At 64.5% G+C, this 23,325-nt stretch overlaps 1 protein-coding gene and 1 long non-coding RNA gene across 8 annotated transcripts in view; one reads left to right on the forward strand and one right to left on the reverse strand.

Moving 5' to 3' along the window:
- Window positions 1–22,797, forward strand: part of BAHCC1 (BAH domain and coiled-coil containing 1) — a 70,759-nt gene extending 47,962 nt beyond the window's left edge. For 3 of the 7 annotated variants that reach the window (XM_054535905.2, XM_063718343.1, XM_063718344.1), the window contains exons 6-28: window positions 209–317; window positions 779–966; window positions 1,066–1,224; window positions 1,410–1,573; window positions 1,748–2,075; window positions 3,420–4,232; window positions 8,037–8,239; window positions 8,328–8,464; window positions 9,083–9,211; window positions 11,637–11,760; window positions 12,661–12,953; window positions 13,777–13,955; window positions 14,663–14,964; window positions 15,119–15,223; window positions 15,311–15,467; window positions 15,552–15,666; window positions 15,751–15,826; window positions 15,994–16,102; window positions 16,773–16,892; window positions 17,026–17,202; window positions 17,353–18,530; window positions 19,224–19,460; window positions 20,055–22,797. In XM_054535905.2, coding sequence (XP_054391880.2) covers window positions 209–317; window positions 779–966; window positions 1,066–1,224; window positions 1,410–1,573; window positions 1,748–2,075; window positions 3,420–4,232; window positions 8,037–8,239; window positions 8,328–8,464; window positions 9,083–9,211; window positions 11,637–11,760; window positions 12,661–12,953; window positions 13,777–13,955; window positions 14,663–14,964; window positions 15,119–15,223; window positions 15,311–15,467; window positions 15,552–15,666; window positions 15,751–15,826; window positions 15,994–16,102; window positions 16,773–16,892; window positions 17,026–17,202; window positions 17,353–18,530; window positions 19,224–19,460; window positions 20,055–20,261 — 5,609 coding nt within the window. In that variant the 3' untranslated portion in view covers window positions 20,262–22,797. The remainder of the gene's footprint in view (window positions 1–208; window positions 318–778; window positions 967–1,065; window positions 1,225–1,409; window positions 1,574–1,747; window positions 2,076–3,419; window positions 4,233–8,036; window positions 8,240–8,327; window positions 8,465–9,082; window positions 9,212–11,636; window positions 11,761–12,660; window positions 12,954–13,776; window positions 13,956–14,662; window positions 14,965–15,118; window positions 15,224–15,310; window positions 15,468–15,551; window positions 15,667–15,750; window positions 15,827–15,993; window positions 16,103–16,772; window positions 16,893–17,025; window positions 17,203–17,352; window positions 18,531–19,223; window positions 19,461–20,054) is intronic. The other 4 variants (XR_008515229.2, XR_008515230.2, XM_063718345.1 and 1 more) reach the window with 4 other exon arrangements.
- LOC129051137 (uncharacterized) lies at window positions 9,800–13,898 on the reverse strand. Its single transcript, XR_008515231.2, has 3 exons — window positions 13,737–13,898; window positions 10,644–10,824; window positions 9,800–10,461 (listed from the first exon to the last, which is right to left on the reverse strand). It is a non-coding gene; the product is annotated as an uncharacterized LOC129051137 (long non-coding RNA).
- Window positions 22,798–23,325: the final 528 nt, after the last annotated feature.

Raw genomic sequence — 23,325 nt, forward strand, 5'->3', positions numbered from 1 at the left:
CGGTCTAGGGCGCCCAGCTGGCCCTGCCCTGCGCACCCACTTCCCAGCTCCCACACCTGCCCTTGGCAGACCCTCCGAGGCCCCAGGACCAGGGGATCCTCCTCAGTGCATCAGGCCCCCCAGCTCGAAGCGGGGTCACTGCTTGCCTTAGCCTGTGGCTCCCTGGCCGCCCCAACCCTCTTCCTTCTGCTGTCTCGACCCTGTGCAGCTGGTGGTGGGCCCCGTTCCACACACGCGCTGGACCTGGAGGCTGAGGACGAGAGGACGCGGCTATGTGATGACCGCCTGGGGCTCGCCAGCCGTGAGCTGCTGCTGCAGTGAGAGCTGGGCCTGTGGCCCTGGAGAGTGGGGCTGGGCCTGGGCTTGGGGCTCCTCACTCAGAACCACGTGGAGAAAGAGGGGTGGTCGTGGCTGAGGCAGCAGATTCTATGGCCAGCCGTGGGTGGGGTTCTACCCACCCCTAGAGCCTTTCTGGGGTCTCACCTGGGGTTGGGGATCTTAGCTAACCCCTTGCAGCGGTCAGGTTGCCCACTCTCGGGCCAGGAGAGGGCCCCCAGTCAGCCCTGCAGAGCACTGAGGCTGGAGCCTGGGGTTTTCCCTGAGCCTCCAGGTCCTGTTCTCCCTCCCCAGTTGATGGCAGGGGGTGGGACAGGGAGTCAGGCATTGGCACCGCTGGTGGGGCTGAGCCCCGGGTCTTACAGAGACAACAAAGGGCCGGGGGTGGGATGGGGAGCTGGGCATTGGCGCCGGCGGCAGGGCTGAGCCCCAGTTCTTACAGGGACAGCAAAGACCGCGTAGAGTTCGCCCGGATCCACCCACCGAGCAGCTGCCCCGGGGACCTGGCCCCTCACCTCATGATGCAGAGCGGCCAGCTGGGCGGGGACCCAGCCCCCCACACCCACCCCCATCCCCCCTGGCTGCCCCGCACCCGCAGCCCCTCCCTGTGGATGGGGGGGCACTCCTACGGTCAGTGATCCAAGGGCGGGGGCTGGCCTAGGGCTGATGAGGGTTCCCTCCTGGTCCCCGGGAGTGAGAGGCCTGACCACTGTGCCCTCTGCCTCCCAGGCCTGGGGCACCCTGCCCTGCACCAGAACCTGCCCCCCGGCTTCCCCGCCTCCGTGGCTGGCCCTGTGCCCTCTGTCTTCCCCCTCCCACAGGATGCCCCCACGCAGCTGGTCATCCTGCCCTCAGAGCCCACACCCCACAGCGCCCCCCATGCACTTGGTAAGGGCCCCTGGTCCAGGCTGCTACACTTGGGGGGTGCTGTTGGAAGGGGGGGCAGCCGGGGGTGTGCTGGCCAGGGCTCAGGAGGGAGCGGTGGGCTTGGGCTGAGGAAAGGGTGGCGGGGAAGCAGCCCCGGAGCTGTCCCCTCCCCAGCCGGGCTGACCCCTCCTGGGCCCTGCCCACAGCGGATGTCATGGACCAGGCCTCGCTGTGGCCCCCCATGTACGGGGGCCGGGGCCCCGCCTCTCACATGCAGCACCCGGGCCAGCTCCCCGTGTACTCGAGGCCACAGCTCCTCCGGCAGCAGGAGCTCTATGCTTTGCAGCAGCAGAGGGCCGCCCAGTTCCAGGTACCACCCCTAGCCACGCCCACCTGGGCCGGCACTTCTCCCCCTCCCTGCCTGGCCGGACGTGGCTCCAGGAGACCCCTGCATGCCTGGCCTCTGGCAGGATGAACCCAAGCAGGGGGCCCACTGGGGTCAGGAGATCCTGAGCCTGGCTGAGCTTGCCCCCATCCCTGACAGCGGAAGCCCGAAGACCAGCACCTGGATCTGGAGGAGCCCGCCCAGGAGAAGGCCCCGAAGTCCACCCACAAGCCAGTTGCCTTAACCCCCACGGCCCCGGGCGCCCCCTCACCTGCTGCAGGCCCCACCAAGCTGCCACCCTGCTGCCACCCGCCCGACCCAAAGCCCCCCGCCAGCTGCCCCACCCCACCACCTCGGCCCAGCGCCCCGTGCACTTTAAATGTCTGCCCCGCCAGCAGCCCCGGGCCTGGCTCCCGGGCGCGCCGCGCCGAGGAAAAGAATGGCGAGGGTCAGCAGTCCGCGGCCGACATCGTCACATCCGAACCAGGTGAGAGTAGCCGTCTGGCCTGGCCCGCTGTGCTCCCCTCCAAGCCCTCCCGCCCCTGCCTGGCAAGGCTGTGCTGAGTCCGGGCTGCCTGCAGGCAGGCTCCACACCTGCCCAGGCCCAGGGCAGCATGGCTGTTCCCTTCCTTTCTCTTCCTTCTTCCCAATCCTCCCAATGACCATGGGAGAAGCACACAGCGCCCCAGCCGCCTCCTTCCTGGCCGTGGGCTGATGAAGGCAGGAGGAAGACGGGGTCCCGCTGGCCGTCGTGGGGGCCCTCCAGCAAGGAAGGCGGGGCCTGCTGGTGGTAGTGCTGGCACCCTGGGGGCACTGGGCATGGGACTTGACCAGGCTGCCATTCAGGGTCTCAGCAAAGCTGGGTGAGGGAGGGGCAGCGAGGCGGGGTGCCTGGGTGGGGGTCTTGGGCCTGCCCTCGGTCCCTGCCACCCGCCCATCCGCTTCCCCACCAGCCTATTTGATTCTCTGAGTGGGACTGAGAGTTCACACTGGAAACCGTGTGGCGAACATAAAACCCGTCCTAGTTTCACAGTCAGGAGATGTAGCCAGCAGAGGGTTTTTCAGTTTTTTTCCCTTAGTTTTTTTTGTTTTTTTTTTTTTTTTGCAGTTAATGGGACGTGATGCCTCTGACATGCTGCCGGCTTGTTCTGGTTCAGGGAAAACCCTGATTGAAGCATCATGTTTTACAAGTTCCCCCTTTTCTGGTTACCCACAGCACACCATGCCAGAGATGGCTCCGAAGGCCACCCCCAGCCCAGGTGGCCAGGGTTGTTGGGGGGAGCTTTAAGGCCACTCTTTGGGGGAACGAGGGCCTGGCCTCAGGCTGCTCACACTTTTTTTTTTTTTTTTTTTTTTTTTTTGAGACAGGGTGTCTCCCTCTGTCGCCCAGGCTGGAGTGCAGTGGCGCGAACATGGTTCACTGCAGCCTCGGCCTCCTGGGCTCAAGCCATCCTCCCACCTCAGCCTCCTGTGTAGCTTGGACCACAGGCATGCACCACCACGCCCAGCTCATTGTTCGTTAATTTTTTGTAGTGGCACGTGCTCACTCTGTTGCCCAGGCTGGTCTCGAATTCCTGGCCTCAAATGATCCACCCACCTCAGCCTCCCAAAGTTTTGGGATCACAGGCATGAGCCACTGCACCTGGCCAGGTTGCCCCCTTCATTAACGTAAAACTTTCCCCGCCACCAGTCTCGCGGACCTGCAGCTAGCCCAGGACCCTTCCGCACGGGCTTGGGTCTGAGGGTTTGAGGCCACTGTCCTCCGTCCTATCGCAGGACACCCCCTTACCACCACTCCCAGCTCCCTGCTGACCTGTCCCCTCCTTTGCAGACCTGCCTCCCGGATACCTGCGCCCCGTGGCTGGCCTGGGCTTCTCCCTACCCTCAGACGTGCACTCTTCTAACCTCGAGGACCCTGAAACTATGCAAACCGCTGCCCCGGGGGCCCAGCCTGAGCCCACAAGGACATTCCTGCCTGGGGAGCCGCCTCCCTGCAGCCCCAGGAGCCTGGAGGAGACCGGGCTGCTCTCAGGGGCCAGGGAGGCCACCCAGGACCTTGCCACCACCCCCTACCCTGCCGAGCGGGGATGCCAGGGGAAGGCAGCGGACCCCAGCCCACTTGAGGGGCTACAAGAACTGCAATGTGGGGCCCTCCTCGAGGCAGGGGGCCCCGAGGCCACCGGCCAGGCTCATTCTACTCAGGGAGGGGCACGAGAAGAGAGGAGCAGGGAAGAGGGGGAGCAGAGGCCCTTGTCAGGGGCCTCCCCCCAAGTCCTGGAGCAGCGATCAGGGAGCCCGGGTGCCCTTGAGGTCGAGGGGGAGCAGCCGGCCCCTGAGGCGGACGAGCTGGAGGAAGACGAGCTGGGGCAGCAGAGCATGGAGGACTCAGAGGAGGACTGTGGGGGAGCTCCCGACAACAGCCACCCACCCAGGGCCCTGCCAGGCCTGGATGCCTTGGTGGCCGCCACCATCGACCTGGGGGACCTGCCCAGTGACAGCCCACTGGACCCTCAGCCCCCAGCGGCCTCTGGGCCCTCCAGCACAGTCCCCCTGCCCCATAGCTCAGGGATTCATGGGATCGCTCTGCTCAGCGAGCTGGCCGACCTGGCAATCCAGCGTCAGAGGAGTGAGAGGGCTGTGCCAGGTAAGCCCAGTGGTTGCCGCCATCCCCCAGAGTCCCAGCGGTGGGACCCGCAGGCCTGGCTCAGGGTCACCTGGCCAGACGGCAGCCTTGGGCCCCACTCAGTTGTCCCCAAAGTGTGGTGGGTCCCCTGGAGAGTGTCCGCCTCCCCTTGCTGTCCCTCGTCCATGGAAGTCAGGTGTGCCATCTCCGAATCCCTCTGTCCCAGGTGGGGCGCTGGGAGCAGGACTCACCTCCATGGTGGTTTCAGAGGAAGGGCCTCTCGGGCAGCACCTCCTGTTGGAAGTGGCTGAACAGGGGCCCGCGTCCTGGCAAGGGGAGAGGAGAGCCTGCCACCTGCCACCTGCTGTGCCAGGCCTCCACCTCCTCAGCCTCCACAGCTGCTACCCTGGCCTGGGGGGTCCAGTTCAGGAACCGGCGCCTCCCCACTCAGGCCCAGGGGAGGAGGCAGGAGGTTGGGGCTCCTGCTGCAGGGAGGCCTATGGGACCGGGAGCTTCTGGGCTCTTCCACCCACCCAGGGGCCCCAAGGACAGCCGGACAACAGTGGGCAGGGCCAGAGCACCTGGGACACCGAGGGCCAGGTTTCTGTTTAGTCCACCCCGGCCCTTGGTCTGGGCACTCCCTGCGGTCCAGTGCTCCTGGGAAAGCCCCCACTTCCTGTCATCTTCCCTGTGGCCCCCAGAGAAAGCCCCGGGGTGGAGGGCGTCTCCCAGCCGGGCGCGGTGCCGTGGTTGTTCATAGCACAAACCTGACAGTCTTCAGGGCTCGGCCACTGCTTTCTGGATGCATAAAGCTCACCACCACGATGAAGAGAATGTTCTCGAACAGTGCATTTTCCCAGGGGCCCGTGGTCACCCTGGGCTGGATGAGGCTGCTGGCTCGCACATGGCAGGGGTGGTTCCGCAGTGCTGGGAGCTGCCTGCCCTTGGGGGTATCTGGCCCAGAGTCCCTGCTTCTGGGTGGGGCTGTGCAAAGGGTTTGAGGAAGCTTGGAGTCCTATCGGGGTGGGCTCCACCTGGACCCCCCCAGAGGTCCTCCCTTGGGCCTCCAGCTGGCGGTGTATGAGAAGATAAGAGGGTGAGGTGGAGGCACCTTGGGGCAGGGCCTGAGCTGCCAGGGACCCGCCGTGGGAGGGTCTCGGGGACCCTCACCCGGCAGCATGAGGAGGCGTCAGTAGATAGCAGGTCCCGTGTGTATGGCCAGAGTGGCCGGTCTGCCTGTGTGAATGTCTGCAGGACAGGAGCCCGTTCACTGCATGAATACTCACGTGTAGACCACGTGTCCCGGGTGGCGGGCCATGTGGCTTAACCCAGCATGGATGTCGTCACACTCCGGCCAGGCCAGGTGTCCCAATCCCCAGGGTGTGCAGAAGTGGAGTCAGGGCCAGCTCTGCCCTCCAGGTCTCCACCTCACGGTCCCCTCCTGGGCCCCTGCCCTCGCCCCTGCCCTCCCCTTGTCCCAGTTAATGGGCAGGTCTGTGCAGCTGCTGGGCTCAGAGCTGATCCCTGCAAGTGTAGCGACTACTTCGGTTGAAATTAATTAGGAGATTGGTTTTGTCCTGTGCCAGACAGCAGGATTTGCAGAGGGGAAAGTGGGGAAAAAGCCCCCAGCATCCGGGCTGGGCAAGCATAGAGCCCCCAGGCCTGGCAGAACCTTCTGGGTGAGGCCACGTGGGAGCCACACGCCTGTAGCCTGCAAGGGCAGGGGAGGCACGGAGGAGCTTCTGGCCAACTGCAGTGACCCCAGGAGACCTGGGGCCTTCAGTGGAAGGGGCCTGCAGATGCACCTCCCTGGCTGCTGATGGCAGCAGCTGCTCAGCCCACCCGCCTCGGCCCTCTCTCCCCCTCCCATTCCCTGCGGATCCTGGACCCAGCAGCCTGAGTGTTCCCATGGTCCCCACCAGATCTGTGGTCTCGGTCCAGAGCTTTGCACCCCAGCATCTGCCCCTCTGAGCACCTCCTGGCTTCTTAGTAATGACCTCTGGGGACGGATCAACCCTTGGTCTGGGTTTGTAGCCTCTTGGCCCTCCCTGTACTTGAGGGAAGCAGCCACGCACCATGGAGTGCCCCGGCCTGGGCGCTCAGGTCAGTGCTTTTGGTGGAATCTCAGGTGCATGCCCCAGCTGTCAGGCGCTGATTTGCCCCATTATGGATGGGGTTCTCCCGCACTCCTGCCTCTGGCTGAGATGAGCCATGTCTCTGGGGAGCACCGGTCCGTTAAGTGGAGTGTGGGGTTCCGAGGCAGAGACCAGGTTTGGGGTGCTCGTTGCTGTGAGGTCATCGTTACTTCTGGACTTTCCCAGGGGATGCCAGCACCTCTCCTCACCCCACAGGGGTGCCCCAGTTCTCCTGCCTTCCTGGCCATAACCACCCACCCCCACCACAAGGTGTCTGGCCCCTGTCTCCTGCTGGATGTCCTTGTGAGATCAGCCCATGGGGACCCCGTTCCTGGTCTCTGTGGTCAGCTCCCAGGGCTGGCTCCCTCCACTCAGGCCCTGAGTCCCCGCCCTGGGCCCTACCCTGCATGGACGCCAGCCTCTTCTGGCCCAAGCTCTGACCCCAAGATGGGCTGTCCCTTCCCCGGGCCACTGCCTGGGCTGTTGGGCTGCTGCTGTTCCTGCGGTCACTGTGAGGGTAGCTCCCCCGTTCCCGCCCCCAGGTTGAGGTCCCAGAGGATGTGGCCCTGGCAGCCCATTCCTCCTGACCTGTGCTCAGCCCATGGCCCTCCTGTCTGCCCCAGGGCCGGAGTGTGCTGGAAAGGGCCTGGCAGAGCCCAGCGCTGTGTTCAGAGACCGGGCAGGGGCAGGGATTTGGTGCTCTGAGGGAGGATGGAGGAATGGTGGCTGCCCCTCCGAGAAGGGTCACAGCGGGTAAGGCTGCATCCAGAAACCCCGCCCGCTGCCCTCCTCACAAGGAATCGAGGGACTGGGGTCCCAGCTACCCAGGAGGCTGAGGTGGGAGGATACTGGAGCCCAGGAGTTCGAGGTTGCAGTGAGCTGTGATGGAGGCACCACACACCAGCCGGGGCAATAAATCGAGACCCTGTCCCAAACCTAAAGGTATCGAGGGGAGTTGTCCCCTCCGTCTGCACTGACCACTGGCCTTCCTGCAGCCATTGCTCTTTAGGTGTGTCCACACAGGCGAGTGGACGGGAGGACTGATGGGCAGATGGACAGGCAGTGGCAGGTCTTAGCTGCTGGGGGATGCCAGCCTCCACCACCTGGGTTGAGTGATGCCCAGGTACTGAAGCCCCTGGTTCAAAAGCCATCTCTCCACGTGACTTTGAACTTGGTTAAAGCCACATAGACAGACGCCTGTTGGAACTGCAGGCTTGGCCACGGAATTCAACTTGGTTGAACTTCAACAGCTTCCATGCTCGAGGCCTCAGTGGGCTCTCGTAGCACTGCCTGTGTCTCGGGGCCCCAGAGTGTCCCTTCCCAGGGCTGCCGTTCGAAGCAGGGCCCCCCGGTGGGGGGACACACAGGCGTTTCTGTTAGAAGCTGTAACGAGCAGCTTGCTTTTACTTCGATGGTTTGGGGCCTGTCTTGCTCTGTGACGCAGAGGACCCTGCCCCGTGGGTCCTCCCAGCTGGCCCTGCCCTACCACCAAGGGAGTGTCTCCCCAGCATGGAGCCAAACAGGGGTGCTGGGTGCCAGCCCTGGTGCCCACCTCACTCTTTCCGGTCTCCTGACCCCCATCCCGGTCTTCAAGGCTGGGTGGCTTCAGGGGGCCGGGGCTGACATCAAGAGCCAGTGAGGGGCAGTGTGTGTCCAGTTATGCCCATGCTGACCTTCCCATGCCCCACAGAGGAGGAAGAGGACGTGCTAGCCTTCAACCTGCAGCACCTGGCCACGCTGGCCACAGCCTGGTCCCTGGTGGAGGCCGCCGGCCTGGACAGCTCCACTGCACCAGCGCAGCCGCCCACGGCCGACCCCTGCAACGGCCCCAGGCTCACCCCCCGCATGCAGATCCTGCAGCGCAAGGACACCTGGACCCCCAAAGCCAAGCCTGTGAGTGGAGGTCCCAGTGCCCACGTTGCCCAGTGCGTTGCCACTGGGCCCCGGCCCGGCTCACAGGCCCCTGTGCCCCGCCCACCAGGTGTGTCCCCTGAAGGCCGCCATCGACCGGCTGGACACGCCGGAGGTGGGGATGCGCGTGCAGCTGGCGGAGCTGCAGCGGCGCTACAAGGAGAAGCAGCGGGAGCTGGCCCGCCTGCAGCGCAGGCACGACCATGAGTACGCCCGGCGTTGCGGGGGGACCTGGGAGGGTCGCAGCACCCCCACCCCCGGGAGGTGCCCGCGGTACTGGGGCCGATGTGGGAACAGGCCGGGATTGGGCTCTGCCCCCTCCCTACCTGTGGGCAGACACTGGGGTCCGTCGGGGAGGCCCCCCAGAGGCAGTGGGGCCCAAGGAGGGAGGCATTCGGCCAGCAGCGAGACCAAGCGGCAGGGCCGGGGGTCTGTGGCAGAGCCGCTTGTCAGAGCCTGGTGTGGCAGGAGGCTGGCCGCAGGGTGGTGGGTGAGGGGACGGTGGCCGAAGGGGGAGTAGGGAGGACTGGGGGTGCTGGGGGGCCAGGGCAGAAGTTGGGGGCTTCTCTGGGGCAGGGGACACCCCGCAGTTGCAACAAGGGCAGGGGCACTACCTGACCAGTGTGTGTGGATGGTGGGAGGTGGGGACGGCAGGGGCCCTGGCTGGCCTTGCCCTCTGCGTGAGGGGTCAGGCTCCACAGGCCGAGTCTAGGCCGCACCTTTCCCCGCACCCAGTAGCCCTCGAAGGCCAGTGCCCTTGGCTGGAACCTTGTCGGGGAGCTGGGTTGTGCATGAGCCTCTGACCATCCCCCCTGCGGCCCCCAGGAGAGACGAGAGCTCACGGAGCCCTGCACGGCGGGGGCCTGGCCGGCCGAGGAAGCGCAAACACTCAAGCTCGCTGCCTGCCCCACGTCCCACGGGGCCGCTCCCCAGGAGCGATGGCAAGAAAGTCAAGTGAGTCCTGGGCACTGGCATGGCAGGGCACGTGTGGCCAGCCCTGGGCACTCGAGGCTGGGGAGCAGGGTTCAGGCTCCCCGAGGCTTCCGGGCTGTTGGCGTCCCTTCACACCTACTCTGAAGGCCTGGCCCTGCCCTTCCTAGGCCATCGAGAGTGACCAGCGGACAGAGCCCTGCTCCAGACAGGCTTTGCCTTTCTGGAAGCTCCCAGCACCACCCTGGCCCGGGTCCCCCTCTGGAAGTCACGGCCCCCAGGCCCGGCCACACTGGCTCTGCACACCTGGCTGTGGCATCGTCCCCACCTGTGCCCCGCCCAGCCCCCCTGGAGTGTGAGGCGGTGTTGCGTGCAAGCCTCTTTATCTGCACTGTATAAAGTCGTTGGTCACGCTGCGGTGCTGCTCACGGCTGCCGGCGCGATGTTATTATCCATTACCCGCCCGGCGCAGTCATTGGCGCACTCCTGGGCCTGGTATAATTGTCCTTCTCGGCTACAAATTGCCTCTCCCGGCAGGCCCATTTGCATAAATCCTCCGAGCTCCTCCAAACACGATTGGCGCGTGCATGTGCGCACTGCATCAATCCTGATGATTTGGTAATAATAGTTAAATCGGCACTAAATGGTTCCTTCAATTAAGACAGAGGCAAAAAATTAATCTCAGGGCTTTATGTCACAGAACATTAGCAAATGCAGAGAAGGTTACGGGCAGGGGCTGTGTGGCTGTGGGCAGTGGAGGGGTTACCATATGGCTGCCCCCCAGAGCTGCCCCTGCCCTGCCCTGCCCAGGTGTCTCCTGGGGGGGTCTCCTGGGGTCTCCCTTTGAGAACCAGCCAGCACTGTGGGAGCTGCTGGGCAGGACAGGGCCCCTGGAAGCCAGGATCTGGCTAGAAGGCAGCAGCCTCAGGACAGGGAGGGAAACTGAGTCCAGGACCCCTCTTCCCGAGGGTCAGGGCCCCACCTCACCCTTCCACCTCCTGCCCTCACTCATCCAGGCAGTGGTGGTAGAGGCAGTTGGCCCTGGGACGGGCCTTCTACCATGCAGGAAGTCGGGGAGCGGGGGCCCAGGGGTGCCTTCTGGCCCATGGCTTCCTGCCTGGCCCCTCAGGCCTCAGAAGCCCAGCCTCCTCTGTGAGCAGGAAGGTGGAAAGGGACATCCGGCCACGCCAGGCCAGGGCCAGGCAAGGGCCAGGCAGGGCTGTTTGTCTCCATCTGTGATTCATTTTCATGAGCAGCTGGGTATCCCTTTGCACCTGTGGGCGGGGGGGTTGAAAGGTGAGAGGCCAAGCCCCCAGCCCCTGTCTAGCCAAGAACAGGCAGAGAGACTCCCCAAGCCTTGGCTTCTCCATGTGAAATGGGGCAGTGGGAGATTCTGGGGAGGGTGGGTCACCCACACAAGATGGGGAGCCCGGGATGTGGGGGGATCAGGTGGGACCTGTTTTGGGGCATCTGGAGGTAGCTGCTGGGCCCATGTAGGCTGGAGTTGACTTCTGCCCCAGCTCCCAGCCTGGGGGACAGCACAGCTCTGGGGCATGGGGAATGCTGAGGCTCAGCCTCCGTAGTGTCCAGGGCTCCATCTGGGAGGGGCCAGGGATGCAGAATTCCGTCCTTAAGACCTGCGTGGAGGACAGAACGGGCTCCTGAGAGGGCCTGAGCCCGGCAATGGGGTCCCTGGGGACTCGGGAAAGCCCAGGCTTCTCTGGACACCGCCCCCACCCGCCTGCCCCTACCCCTGCCCCTGGTGGGACTCCGGTTGGCGCATCCTCTTCTAGCTGTGGCAGAAATGTGGATGCAGTTCTCACAAACCTGCCTGGTGCCTGCCCCACTCCTAAGGGTGGTAGCATCAGTCCCTGAACACCCGCCAAGGGCCAGGCCTGGCCTGCATAAGCCCTGCCCCAGACTCAGACGGGCGCATGTGTGGCTGTCCCTTGTTCCAGGTGCCAAGGCTGGGGCTGCAGCCCCACTCAGGCCCCAGTAGCAGCAGAATCCTGGCTCCTGAGCACTGGGCGGCCCCTCAGAGCCCTCACTGGCCCCAGCCCCCGACACCTGGCCTCTGGGTCACTGTGGCTAGGACCAGACAGCACTGCCAGGGCGTTCCTTCCTATCAGGCTGGAAGGATGGGATTTGGGTAACAGAAGCGTGCCCACTTCCAGTATAGCCAAGTGGGGGATGGGGCGGATTTGAGGATATAGGAACTGCTGAGGGCCGGTGGTTGGCAGGCAGAGGGGGCTGGCTGGAGGCAGGTGCTCAGGGGAGGTCAGAGCCGGCTCAGCCCCCGGGGCCCCTTGCCCCCAGCTCTGTCTGCCCAAGACGTGGGGCCCTTGGAGGAGGGTGACCCACAGTGTGACCCACTATGGAGACAGTAGGGGGACAAGGCTGGGGCGGCCAGGCCTGCATCTGCCCTGCACCCACCACCCCATGTCCCCAGGGCGGTGCGGACAAGCCTGGGTCTGCTGTGCGCGGAGCTGCGAGGAGGCAGTGGGGGCGAGCCTGCAAAGAAGCGAAGCAAACTGGAGAGGAGCGTCTATGCGGGCCTGCAGACCGCCTCCGTGGTGAGTGCCGAGGCGCCCGCCTTGCCCCAGGGCCCTTCAGGTCCCTTCCTGGCAGGTAGCAGGTAGCAGACTCTCCCCAGCCCTGTGCCAACAACCCATTGCTCAGATGAGCGAACCAAGGCTGGGGAGCTCCGAGCGCCAACAGCAGGAGGAGGAGCCTGACCCTGTGGTGCAACGCGGGAAGGTCTGACCTGGTGGCCCTGCCGCCACTTGCCCACGTCACTCCACCCTCCTCGTCTCACTCCAGCAGGAAAGCAAATGCTGAGGCTACATTCTGCTCACACAGACTCCCTGGAGCGAGGCCCTGCCTTTCTTCAGGTGGCCCAGGGCACACTTGGTGTGGCGGGGGCTCCTCTGGCTGCCGGCACCCCCTTTCTTCTTGGTGTGGAGGGGGCTCCCCACGCTGCTGGCACCCCGTTTCTTCTTGGTGTGGCGGGGGCTCTCGGCTGCCGACACCCCTTCCTTCTTGGCACAACAGGTGCCTCCTGCCCCTCCCTTCTCCGAGGGCTCGGCGGAGCTGGTGAGACGTGGGCCCCAGCATACTTCACCTGTCTGCCTGGGGGCTGATTCTTCTGCCCAGATGCTGTTTTATCCTTCCCTTTAGAAAAGCTAACAGCCTGGCACCACAACCCACAGGCACTGGGCCCTCAGCCTCCTCCACGTCCCTTGCGTGGGGTGGGCAGTGGGGTGTGTGGGAAAGGCCGCAGCGTAGGTTCCAGGGGCAGGCCCCGTGTCTCTGGGCCAGACATCCCTTCAGATCCCTTCAGCCCCTGTGGATCGAGGGCAGGGGCCTGGGAGGTACCAGTTCTGAGCTGGGCATCAACAGAGGCACCTAACCACCCAGGGGCTGTGGTTTGCAGAGAGTGCCCTGAGAGTGCAGCTGCCCCTCCCTGTTCACAGGAGAAGGCGCAGTGTAAGAAGAGCAGCTGTCAGGGCAGGCTGGCGCCCTCCGTGGCCCACAGGGTGGCCCAGCTGAAACCCAAGGTCAAGAGCAAAGGGCTGCCTGCAGGCCTCAGCTCTTTCCAGCAGAAGGAGGCTACCCCCGGGGGGCGCATCCGGGAGAAGCTATCCCGAGCCAAGAGTGCCAAGGTGCCTGGGGCCACACGGCACCCACAGCCCAAGGGCCACGGCAGCCGGGAGACACCCAGGTGCCCAGCCCAGCCCTCCGTGGCTGCATCCCGGGAGGCAGGCAAGTTGCTGGCGTGAGTGGCCACTGCCAGGAGCCCCAGTCATGGTCACTGGGGGGCTGGAGGAGGGGGCAGCAGGTTCATGGCCGCCATCAGGGCTGGGTCATGGCTTGTGGGGTGTGACAGGTCCAAGGAGACATTTTCACTGAACAGGCTGGGGAAGGAGATGAAGGTCTCACGGAAGGAGACCCCCATCCCCAGGCAGAGCTCAGTGGCTCTCAGCATGCCTCACCCCCATGTCAGGGCCGAAGGGGAAGGAAGGACCCCTCCTGGAAGCATCTAGGTTAAAAATAGCCCTCTCAACAGCTCCAGCCCCTGTGACTGTAGCATCCGGCTGGGCTGACCCCGAGGTGTTATCTGACCCCCCCCAGCAAACACGTGTGTCCAGAAACAGGAGCCTAGAAAAATAGAAGCTTCCTTTCTCCCGGCAGCCCCTTCCCCCAAGGTCTCAGACGCCTGAGAAAGAACAAAGGGAGGGCCGCTTGGGGCTGGGGGAGGGGCAGAGGGCCATCTGGGCGGAGGACAGCAGAAAAAGGGGAAGGGACTTTCTGGGGAGGGGGCCCCAGCCCTGCCAGGTGGGTGCCCTATTGCCCAGAGTATAAGAAAAAAACACCCCTCCCCACACCCATACAAATCCCTTCAGGCTGGAGGCCAGGACCTCAGGCGCCTGCCCCCAAAGCAGCCCCACAGAGCAGCCCAGAGGGTGACAGTGACCGGCTCCACTCACAGCCCCGCCATAACCGCATGCCCAGAGGGTCACCTCCCCCACCTCTTAATGGCACAGCTTACCATCAAGTCATCAGGATCCTTCTGCCTCTCTCCCAGGCAGTGGCTATGACAGTGAGGACTGCGAGGGTCTCCTGGAGACAGAGGCACCACCCAGGGAGGCAGGGCTGCTGCTGCATGCTGGGGCCAGTGTGGCCGTGCTGGGGCCGTCACCCTCCTCTGTGGTCAAGATGGAGGCCAACCAGAAGGCCAAGAAGAAGAAGGAGAGGCAGGGGTTGCTAGGTAACCAGGAGGGAGGGCAGGGGTTGCTAGGTAACCAGGAGGGAGGGCAGGGGTTGCTAGGTAACCAGGAGGGAGGGCAGGGGTTGCTAGGTAACCGGGAGGGAGGGCAGGGGTTGCTAGGTAACCGGGAGGGAGGGCAGGGGTTGCTGGGTAACCGGGGGGGAGGGCAGGGGTTGCTGGGTAACCGGGGGGGAGGGCAGGGGTTGCTGGGTAACCGGGGGGAGGGCAGGGGTTGCTGGGTAACCGGGGGGGAGGGCAGGGGTTGCTGGGTAACCGGGGGGAGGGCAGGGGTTGCTGGGTAAGCGGGGGGGAGGGCAGGGGTTGCTGGGTAAGCGGGGGGGAGGGCAGGGGTTGCTGGGTAAGCGGGGGGAGGGCAGGGGTTGCTGGGTAAGCGGGGGGAGGGCAGGGGTTGCTGGGTAACCGGGGGGGAGGGCAGGGGTTGCTGGGTAAGCGGGGGGAGGGCAGGGGTTGCTGGGTAAGCGGGGGGAGGGCAGGGGTTGCTGGGTAAGCGGGGGGAGGGCAGGGGTTGCTGGGTAAGCGGGGGGAGGGCAGGGGTTGCTGGGTAACCGGGGGGAGGGCAAGGGTTGCTGGGTAACCAGGAGGGAGGGCAGGGGTTGCTAGGTAACCAGGAGGGAGGACCGGCACAGTCAGCCCAACCAGCCGGGTCTCCAGGATGGGGACCCCTGTGACGGCCTCCTCTCCCCCAGGGGCCTGCCGCCTGTCCAGTCCTGAGAGTGAGGTCAAGATCAAGAGGCGGTCGGTGAAGGCCAAGGTGGGCACCACCCTGGAGCGGGCCCCAGGGCAGAGGCCCCCAGGTGCGCTGGGCAAGAAGAAAGCCAAGGGCAAGGCCAAGGGCAGCCTGCGGGCAGAGCCGGGGGCCACCTCCAGCAGGGACGCCCTCTTCAGCCCCTCCCGGGCCTTCGCCTGCCATGAGGAGGGCAGCCAGCTGGCCAGTGAGCGCCTCAAGAGGGCCACGCGCAAGGGCACGGTGCTGCAGCCAGTGCTGCGGGTGAGACTGGGCTCTGGGGTGCTGGGCCGAGAGGGTGGGTGCCTGTGAGGAAAGGCCTTCCCCGCCCTCCCCCGCACGCCAGTCCCTGAGCCTTGGGTCAGCCTGAGACTGTCCCACCCTTGACTCAGCCCCTTCTCTGCCTGCCCACGCACAGCGGAAGAACGGGGCCCTGTCCATCACACTGGCTGCACGCAACGCCAAGGCCATCCTGGGGAAGGGCCGGAAGCTGAGCAAGGTGAAGCACAAGGCCGGCAAGCAGGTAGCAGCCCCCCACTCTGGGAGCCCACTGTGCACCCACCTGCACCCCGCCTGCACCCCACCCAAGCCTGACCCCTCTGGCCCCCAGGGCAAGGGCCAGGCCGTGAGCCGCCTGCTGGAAAGCTTCGCCGTGGAGGAAGACTTTGAGTTCGACGACAACAGCAGCTTCTCGGAAGAGGAGGAGGACGAGGAGGAAGAGGAAGAGGACAGCGGCCCCCTGAGTGCAGAGCAGAGCGCCGCCCTGGGTGAGCAGGGCCAGGAAGGGTGCCAGCCGCCTGGGGAGGGGCGGTGGGTAGGCTGTGCCGGCCGCTGACACCTTGTGCCCACAGCGCGCTCGTGTGCCATCCACAAGGAGGACCTGCGGGATGGGCTGCCCGTGCTCATCCCCAAGGAGGACAGCCTGCTGTACGCGGGCAGCGTCAGGACCCTGCAGCCACCCGACATGTGAGGCCTGGGCATGGTGGGGCAGGGCAGGGGCCTGGAGGGCAACCGAGACCCGTGGCACCTCACATTCCCCAATGCCCCCAGCTATAGCATCGTCATCGAGGGCGAGAGGGGCAACCGGCAGAGGATCTACTCACTGGAGCAGCTGCTGCAGGAAGCGGTGAGGACCGGGCCGGCCTGCCCCGGGGAGGGGCCTGGCTGGCTTGTCCCAGGACAAAGGAAGGCCTTGGCCTGGCCCACAGCCACTCCCAGGCCCAGGGACCAGGCTCTCAGGCAGCCCTGGGCCGGGCCCCTCCTGTTCATGGGTCGTCGCCCGCGTTCCTGCAGGTTCTTGATGTGCGGCCACAATCCAGCCGGTACCTCCCGCCTGGCACACGGGTCTGCGCCTACTGGAGCCAGAAGTCTCGATGTCTGTACCCGGGCAACGTGGTCCGGGGTAAGTTGCACCCAAAGCCGGGGCTGGGGCAGGCCCCTCTGAGACCCACAGGCTCATATCTGCCCCCAACAGCCTGGCTTCCGAGGCTGGCGAGGGCAGAACCAGCTCTCTGCTTAGACAGAGTACGACAATAAAATGAGTTCCCCAGCTGCCATGAAAAAGCACACGGTGTGTGGGGAGGGAGGGTGGGGACTCTGGCCTCCAGCCAAGCAGAGAGGGCCCAGCAGGAAGGGACCCAGAGCACTGCTGCTGGGGGTCACAGAGTACGTCGGGGGCACCAGCTCCCCTGGGCAAAACCTCCTGACTACAGGCAGGGCATGTAGGTCCCTAGGGCGAAAGGCTCAAGGGTCCCACAGGCAAGTGGCCAGGTGGGCGGGAGGCGCCTCCAGGCGGAACTCGGCTGGGAGGTGGGCACGTGGGCGTCAGCACGTGTGGGGAGGTCTGGTTCTGGGCTGGGTGGGGTGACGGTGGCATCGCATGGGAGGCACTGCAGGAGGTGGAGAGGAGGCCCCTGCTCCTGGGCTGCAGGGCGGCTCCACCGTCTGCGTGGTCAGGGAGCAAAACCCTGGAGCCCTCCCCTCACCCTCCCACTCAGCTTTGGCAGCCCCGCCTCCCTGTTTCGGGTGCCTACTGGGGGTTCCAGCTGCAAGCTCAGGTGTGCCGTCCACAGGGGCCTCCGGTGACGAAGATGAGGACCTGGACTCAGTAGTGGTGGAATTTGACGATGGGGACACCGGCCACATCGCCGTCTCCAACGTCAGGCTGCTGCCCCCTGACTTCAAGATCCAGTGTGAGCATGGGAGCTGCACAGGGCAGGGCCCTGCCTGGGCTCCACTGTGTCCAGACGGGCTCCCAAGGAAGGGTTGGGGTGGCAGTCACCCCACAGCCATGGCACTGAAGCCCTTGGCCCATGCTATCCACAGGCACAGAGCCCTCTCCAGCCCTGCTAGTGTCTAGCAGCTGCCGGAGGACCAAGAAGGCGTCCAGTGAGGCACCCCCGCCTAGTGAAGCCGCCACCCCCAGCCTGTCCCCCAAAGCCCAGGATGGCCCCGAAGCTTTGAAGACACCTGGGAAAAAATCTATTAGCAAAGACAAAGCTGGTATTTTACTGGACTTCCCAGAATCCAGATCGGGGAAGGCACCCTCTGGGGGCTGGGGGAACCATGGGGTAGACAGGGAACCGGGAGGGGCAGGTGGAGGCAGCTGTGTGGGCCCAGCTGGGGCTGACTCCGCTGGGCTTTTGCCCTCAGGTAAAGCCGAACTCCTAACCTCAGGTGCCAAATCCCCCACGGGGGCCTCCGACCACTTCCTGGGCCGCCGTGGCAGCCCCTTGCTGAGCTGGTCCGCGGTGGCGCAGACCAAGCGGAAGGCGGTGGCAGCGGCCGGCAAGGGGCCGGGGGTGCTGCAGAACCTCTTCCAGCTCAACGGCAGCAGCAAGAAGCTGCGGGCCCGCGAGGCCGTGTTCCCTGTGCACAGCGTGGCCACGCCCGTATTTGGCAACGGCTTCCGCGCCGACTCCTTCAGCAGCCTGGCCAGCTCCTACGCGCCCTTCGTCGGGGGAACCGGGCCGGGCCTCCCCGGGGGAGCCCACAAGCTGCTGCGGGCCAAGAAGGCCGAGAGGGTGGAGGCCGAGAAGGGTGGGCGGCGGCGGGCGGGTGGTGAGTTCCTGGTCAAGCTGGACCACGAGGGTGTGACCTCCCCCAAGAATAAGACCTGCAAGGCGTTGCTCATGGGGGACAAGGACTTCGGCCCCAAGCTCGGGCGGCCCCTGGCCAGCCCCAGCTATGCACACCCGGCCCTTGTGGGTAAGGACAAGAAGGGGCGGGCACCCATCCCCCCGCTGCCCATGGGGCTGGCGCTGCGCAAGTACGCGGGCCAGGCAGAGTTCCCGCTGCCCTACGACAGCGACTGCCACAGCTCCTTCTCGGACGAGGACGAGGACGGGCCGGGACTGGCGGCTGGCGTGCCCTCCCGCTTCCTCGCCCGCCTGTCCGTGTCCTCCTCCTCCTCCGGCTCGTCCACCTCCTCCTCCTCAGGCTCCATGTCCACCTCCAGCCTCTGCTCCTCCGACAACGAGGACTCGTCCTACAGCTCAGACGACGAGGACCCGGCTCTGCTGCTGCAGACCTGCCTCACCCACCCCGTGCCCGCCCTCCTGGCCCAGCCTGAGGCCCTGCGCTCCAAGGGCAGCGGCCCTCACGCACATGCCCAGCGCTGCTTCCTATCCAGGGCCACGGTGGCTGGCACCGGTGTGGGCTCAGGCGCCAGCAGCAGCAAATCCAAGCTCAAGCGCAAAGAGGCCCTGAGCTTCTCCAAAGCCAAAGAGCTCTCCCGGAGGCAGCGGCCGCCCTCCGTGGAAAACCGGCCAAAGATCTCAGCCTTCCTGCCTGCCCGGCAGCTCTGGAAGTGGTCGGGGAATCCCACACAGGTAGGTCCAGCGGGTGGCGGGAGGAGCTCCTGGTTCCCAAGGAAACCAGGGCGGGCTCATGCGCCCCCGCTGCCGTTCCCTCTCCTTTTTCATCTTCGTACTTGATTTCAAGTTAAAAAATGTGGAAAACTCAAGGGAAGAACAAAGACCCGTCCATGACCCAGTGAGGCAGCCACTTCCGCTGGCCCCTCGCTGGAGCCCATGGCCCGCGTGACAGTGGAAATGGCTTCATGTCGGGGCCGGGCCCGAGCTGTACTCCGCATGTTGTGGACTTACTTTTCCACGTCGATAAGTGGTGTGGCCAGCTGGAGAGCTGTGTGTCCCCGCGCTCAGACGCCAGCGTCTGTCCTCACCAGGGCACTGCTCGGGGGCGCATGTGGGGCCACTCGTGGGTCTTTTGCCTTCGTAAATAACGCCGTGGTGAGCGTCTTGTCCACACGTCCCTGTCCCAGATCCAGTATCCAGACGTCATGATTCCATGTGCGGGCTCAGTGGGGGCGCGGCCGCTGCTCCAGATCCATGGCTGCCACGGCCTTAAGCTGCGGTGCTGCCGCTTCCTGCCCTTTCGGGCGCCCTGCACACCGACACTCGGACTCACACTCACACCCACACCACACCCTCCATGCCTCCTGGCTGCCGCCTGTCCCCACGGCCCCCGGCCTCTCAGAGCCACCCTCCCCGTGTCCCCCACAGCGGCGCGGCATGAAGGGGAAGGCCCGGAAGCTGTTCTACAAGGCCATCGTGCGGGGTGAGGAGACCCTGCGTGTCGGGGACTGTGCCGTCTTCCTGTCAGCTGGGCGGCCCAACCTCCCCTACATCGGCCGCATCGAGAGCATGTGGGAGTCGTGGGGCAGCAACATGGTCGTCAAGGTCAAGTGGTTCTACCACCCCGAGGAGACCAAGCTGGGCAAGAGGCAGTGCGACGGCAAGGTGAGGCCCGGGCAGGTGCAGGGCCCAGCCCCCGTCGGGGCCCCGGGGAGGGGCACAAGCAGCCAGCACTCTGCCCCAACACAGAGCACCCGGCCCCACCACACAGCCCCCGCTCAGCAGGTGCCACGGCCCTGCAGGGAGCCGCACAGCCCATGGGCATGCCCTAGAGCAGGGCTCCCAGGTCCCTTCCCACTGTGGGGGGCTGTGGCCCACAGCAGTGCTCAGCATCCGGCAGGCCCGGTTCACTCCTGGGATGTGTGGCGGCCCCCACCCCGTGGGCCCTCCCTGCCTCCAGTGCCAGCCCGAGACAGAAATTGCACTCAGCACACCCTCTGCTCCTCTCTGAGAAGAAGCCATTTTCCAGACCACATGACGCGTCCATCTTTCAGGGAAATTAGTATTTCTCTGACTCCAACAGCCCCCAGAGGGTCCCCGGCAGGTTCCTCGGCCTCTGGACTGGTTACCGTCTTCCGGCCACACAGAAGCCCATCCGGTGACCCTCACAGGACATGGGTGGGCGGGGGGTCTTTCCTGGCTGGGCAGGGGCGCACTGGCCGAGGCCGGCCACTGACACCCTGTGTGCCTTGTCCCCAGAACGCACTGTACCAGTCCTGCCACGAGGATGAGAACGACGTGCAGACCATCTCCCACAAGTGCCAGGTCGTGGCGCGCGAGCAGTACGAGCAGATGGCCCGGAGCCGCAAGTGCCAGGACCGGCAGGACCTCTACTACCTGGCGGGCACCTACGACCCCACCACCGGGCGCCTGGTGACGGCCGATGGCGTGCCCATCCTATGCTGAGCCGCCCACCGCAGATGCCTCCCACCTGCGCCAGGGACCCTGTGTGCGGAGCCTGGCGTCGGCCAAGCCACCGGGCAGGAGGCAGCCCCGGCCTCCCAGGGGCGAGTCTGAGCAAATATGCAAAAGCCCACAGGGCAAGACCCAGGCTTTCTTACAGTTTTCCCTGGAAAGAGCGCTCCAGGTGTCGGAACCCAGTCCCGTCCCATCCGCTGCGGAGGGTCGGGCTGTGGCCCTCATGGGTCCCTGGCCCGCCCCGCCCACAGCGCCCTCCGTTTCCCGCACCGGCAGTTCACGGGAGATTCGAATCCAAGCCATATTCCCTAGTACCTCCGACTGTCTCCCACCAGGGAAAGCAGAAATCAGGTGTGTTGTCTATTTATTTCTCTATGTAAATATTGTATTTCTGCGGGGAAGTTTTATGGAAAAAAGTGGAAAAGGGTTTTTCCCCATCCGCGTGACAAGGTGTGTGTGCGCGTGTATGTGTGTGGGCGTGTGTGGCGATTTTTGTCCTGGGGTTTCCTTTGGAAATGCACTGTTCTCCTCAGCCCAGCTGGGTTCCAACGGGGGCACCTGGGACGACAGAGGGAGCTCGGGGCAGCAGGCAGAGGCCACGGGAGGGTCAGGTGGGACCCTTGGTGGCACCCTCTGATCTCTTGGGGGGACGACCGTGTAAGATGAAAGTCGGTCAAGTTTATTTGCTTTCAGTGCATCTCCTAGAAAAGAAGTGTTGGAGCAGGGGGTGGTGATGAGGGGCCCGTGGGGAAAGAAGGATTCAAGAGGCAAAGCCCAGACCAAGGAGTGTGACAACAGCAATGAGCATCTCACCTCTGTTTAAAACAAGACAAAGACGAACAATATTTTAAAGTATTGATAAGAAAAAGCAATGTTTGGATTGTATCTCCTGAATCATATTCCAACTTATATCTGATTTCTGTTTCCGGGGCCAGTTGGTCTGAGGCCAAGGAGTCTGGCCTCCACCCAGAGCAGGGAGGGGCTGGCCCCTCGCCCCCCTCACCCTTGCTGCTCTGGCACACTCGGGAAGCAGGGCCCAGCTCTGAGCCCCTCCTCACCCCTGGGGTCCTAACTTTCCTGAAAGTAGCAGGTGCCGTGTGAAGGGGCAGCTTGGCCAGGTTCCTGAACTAGGCAGGGCTCGGGACCTATGAAGGCCGGTTCACAGTCCCGCCAGATTCTCTCCTCACCCCCGAGCAGAGTGCATGCAAAAGCCACCCGTTTTCCCACCCACCTTACTGGTGCCCCCAAACCCCTGGCCTGCTGGGTAGATGGTGGTGAGGCCAGGCCAGCAGTGCTGTGGCCAGGGGAGAAGAAAATAAAACGCAGGCCCTGCCCCACGGCCCACCCCAAGCAGGGGAAGGCCCCTTCCTGAGCCCCCTTTCACCAGCCAAATCTGCCTGGCCCTTGGACCCCTCTGCCTGCCCCAACCCCTTTGGAGGTTTCTCGGCCTTTTCTGTGCCACTTGGTGGGGCAGATGGCCTGATGGGCTAGTGCTTGGGGCATAGAATAAAGGTGCCCCTGACCACCTGAGCCCACATTCTGGCCCCAGGTGCAAGAAGCACCCCTCAGGGGCTCTGCCTCAGTATCCCCGGAGAATTCACACCCCTCCCCTTCTCCCACAGCCAAGGACAGACAGGGCTGCCTAGACCTGAGTCCGACAGCCTCCAGCCTCAGAAACGCATGGGGGCCACACACTCCTCATGTCCTCCCACACCAACGTTCCCATGGCCCCACGGGAGCTTCAGGAAAGCCCCCCAAGTTAGCCGCTGCTCTAGGACAAGCTCTGTGTCACCCACACCACAGGCCTCGAAGCAGGGTGCTGGTGGGTGCCCTGTACCCCAATCCCAGGTCCCCTTGGCCCCCCTATTTTTCTCGGGCCCATTGGGGCCTGTTTCTCACCTGCTGGCTGGACCCCCTGAAGGGCTGTTCCCAGAGGCTCCCCAGGAAGCTCAAGGCTGGGGGCTTCTGTTGTGGTCGGGGGTCCCCGCCCCCAGCCCCCCGCTCCCACCCCCGAGCCTACCCTTTGTCTCGCATGAGTGCAATACTTCACTCCCGGTGGTTGTCTGGAGAGGTGGTTGGACGAGGTCCTGCTTGAGGCTCGGGGATCAGAGCGATGTGAAGTGAAGAAAAATGCATGGGGGCACGCTGAGCCACTGGAGTTCCAGAGAGGGCTGACGAGGGCGCGGCCACGGAGGTTGGATCCTCTGCTCCGCCGCCTCATCCTCGTCCCGCTTCTGCTGGGTTCCGCTTTGCCCCTGGTTTTTTCCTTTTTTTTCTTTCTGTGTGCGTGCGAATGGTGGGGCCCCTCCCCTCTCACCGTGGTTAACGTGACGAAGGCGATTCCTGTAAATGTGTAAACTAAGGGGATGGTTGGATTTTTTTTTCAATGTAAACATTAAAAACAAAATGGACAAAAAAACACACAAAGGTTTTATGAACAGCAGACTCTATGTAAAGGCATTTTAGTATCAAATTTTTTATTGATAACTTGCTTAAGAATAAATATATGGACTATTGTACAGGTTTTCGGTGGTCCAGGGTCCTGTGTCCCACGGTACTCCTGGGGGGCCCCCAGGGCTCCGGGGGCTCAGCAGAAGCCTCTCGTTCCCAGAGCTGGGGCTTCTGGGCCAGGCCTCCCCACCGCCCCCTGTGTTGGCCCAAGTGAAGCCCCTCAGGGTACTGAGCCTCAGGCCAGGAAAGGGTCATGTGACCGGAATGGGTTCGGAGTGGTCTTAGGGGTGGGGTCCCTCCAGGAGGCGTGTCCCTTTCCTGGTTGCTCTCACAGACCCCTGGTCAGTCCCTGTCCAGCCTGAACCAGTCCAGGGCCAGAGCAGGTTCCACTGGAGAGGACGAGGGGCAAGAGCAGTCTCCGAGCTGGTATGCTGGGCAGGGCCTCAGACGTGAATGACCACCCTGCAAGGGGCGGCCCACGGCCCGGGTGTGGGAACACAGATGAGTGCACCCCCAGCTGGAGAGAGCCCTGTTCGTGAGGCTGCAGACCCAGAGGAAGCTGGATGCTTGCAGAGGGTGGGGGACCCTCCTTGTTCCCCCT

The sequence above is a fragment of the Pongo abelii genome, chromosome 19 (assembly GCF_028885655.2).
Source record: "Pongo abelii isolate AG06213 chromosome 19, NHGRI_mPonAbe1-v2.0_pri, whole genome shotgun sequence".
Lineage (NCBI taxonomy): Eukaryota > Metazoa > Chordata > Mammalia > Primates > Hominidae > Pongo > Pongo abelii.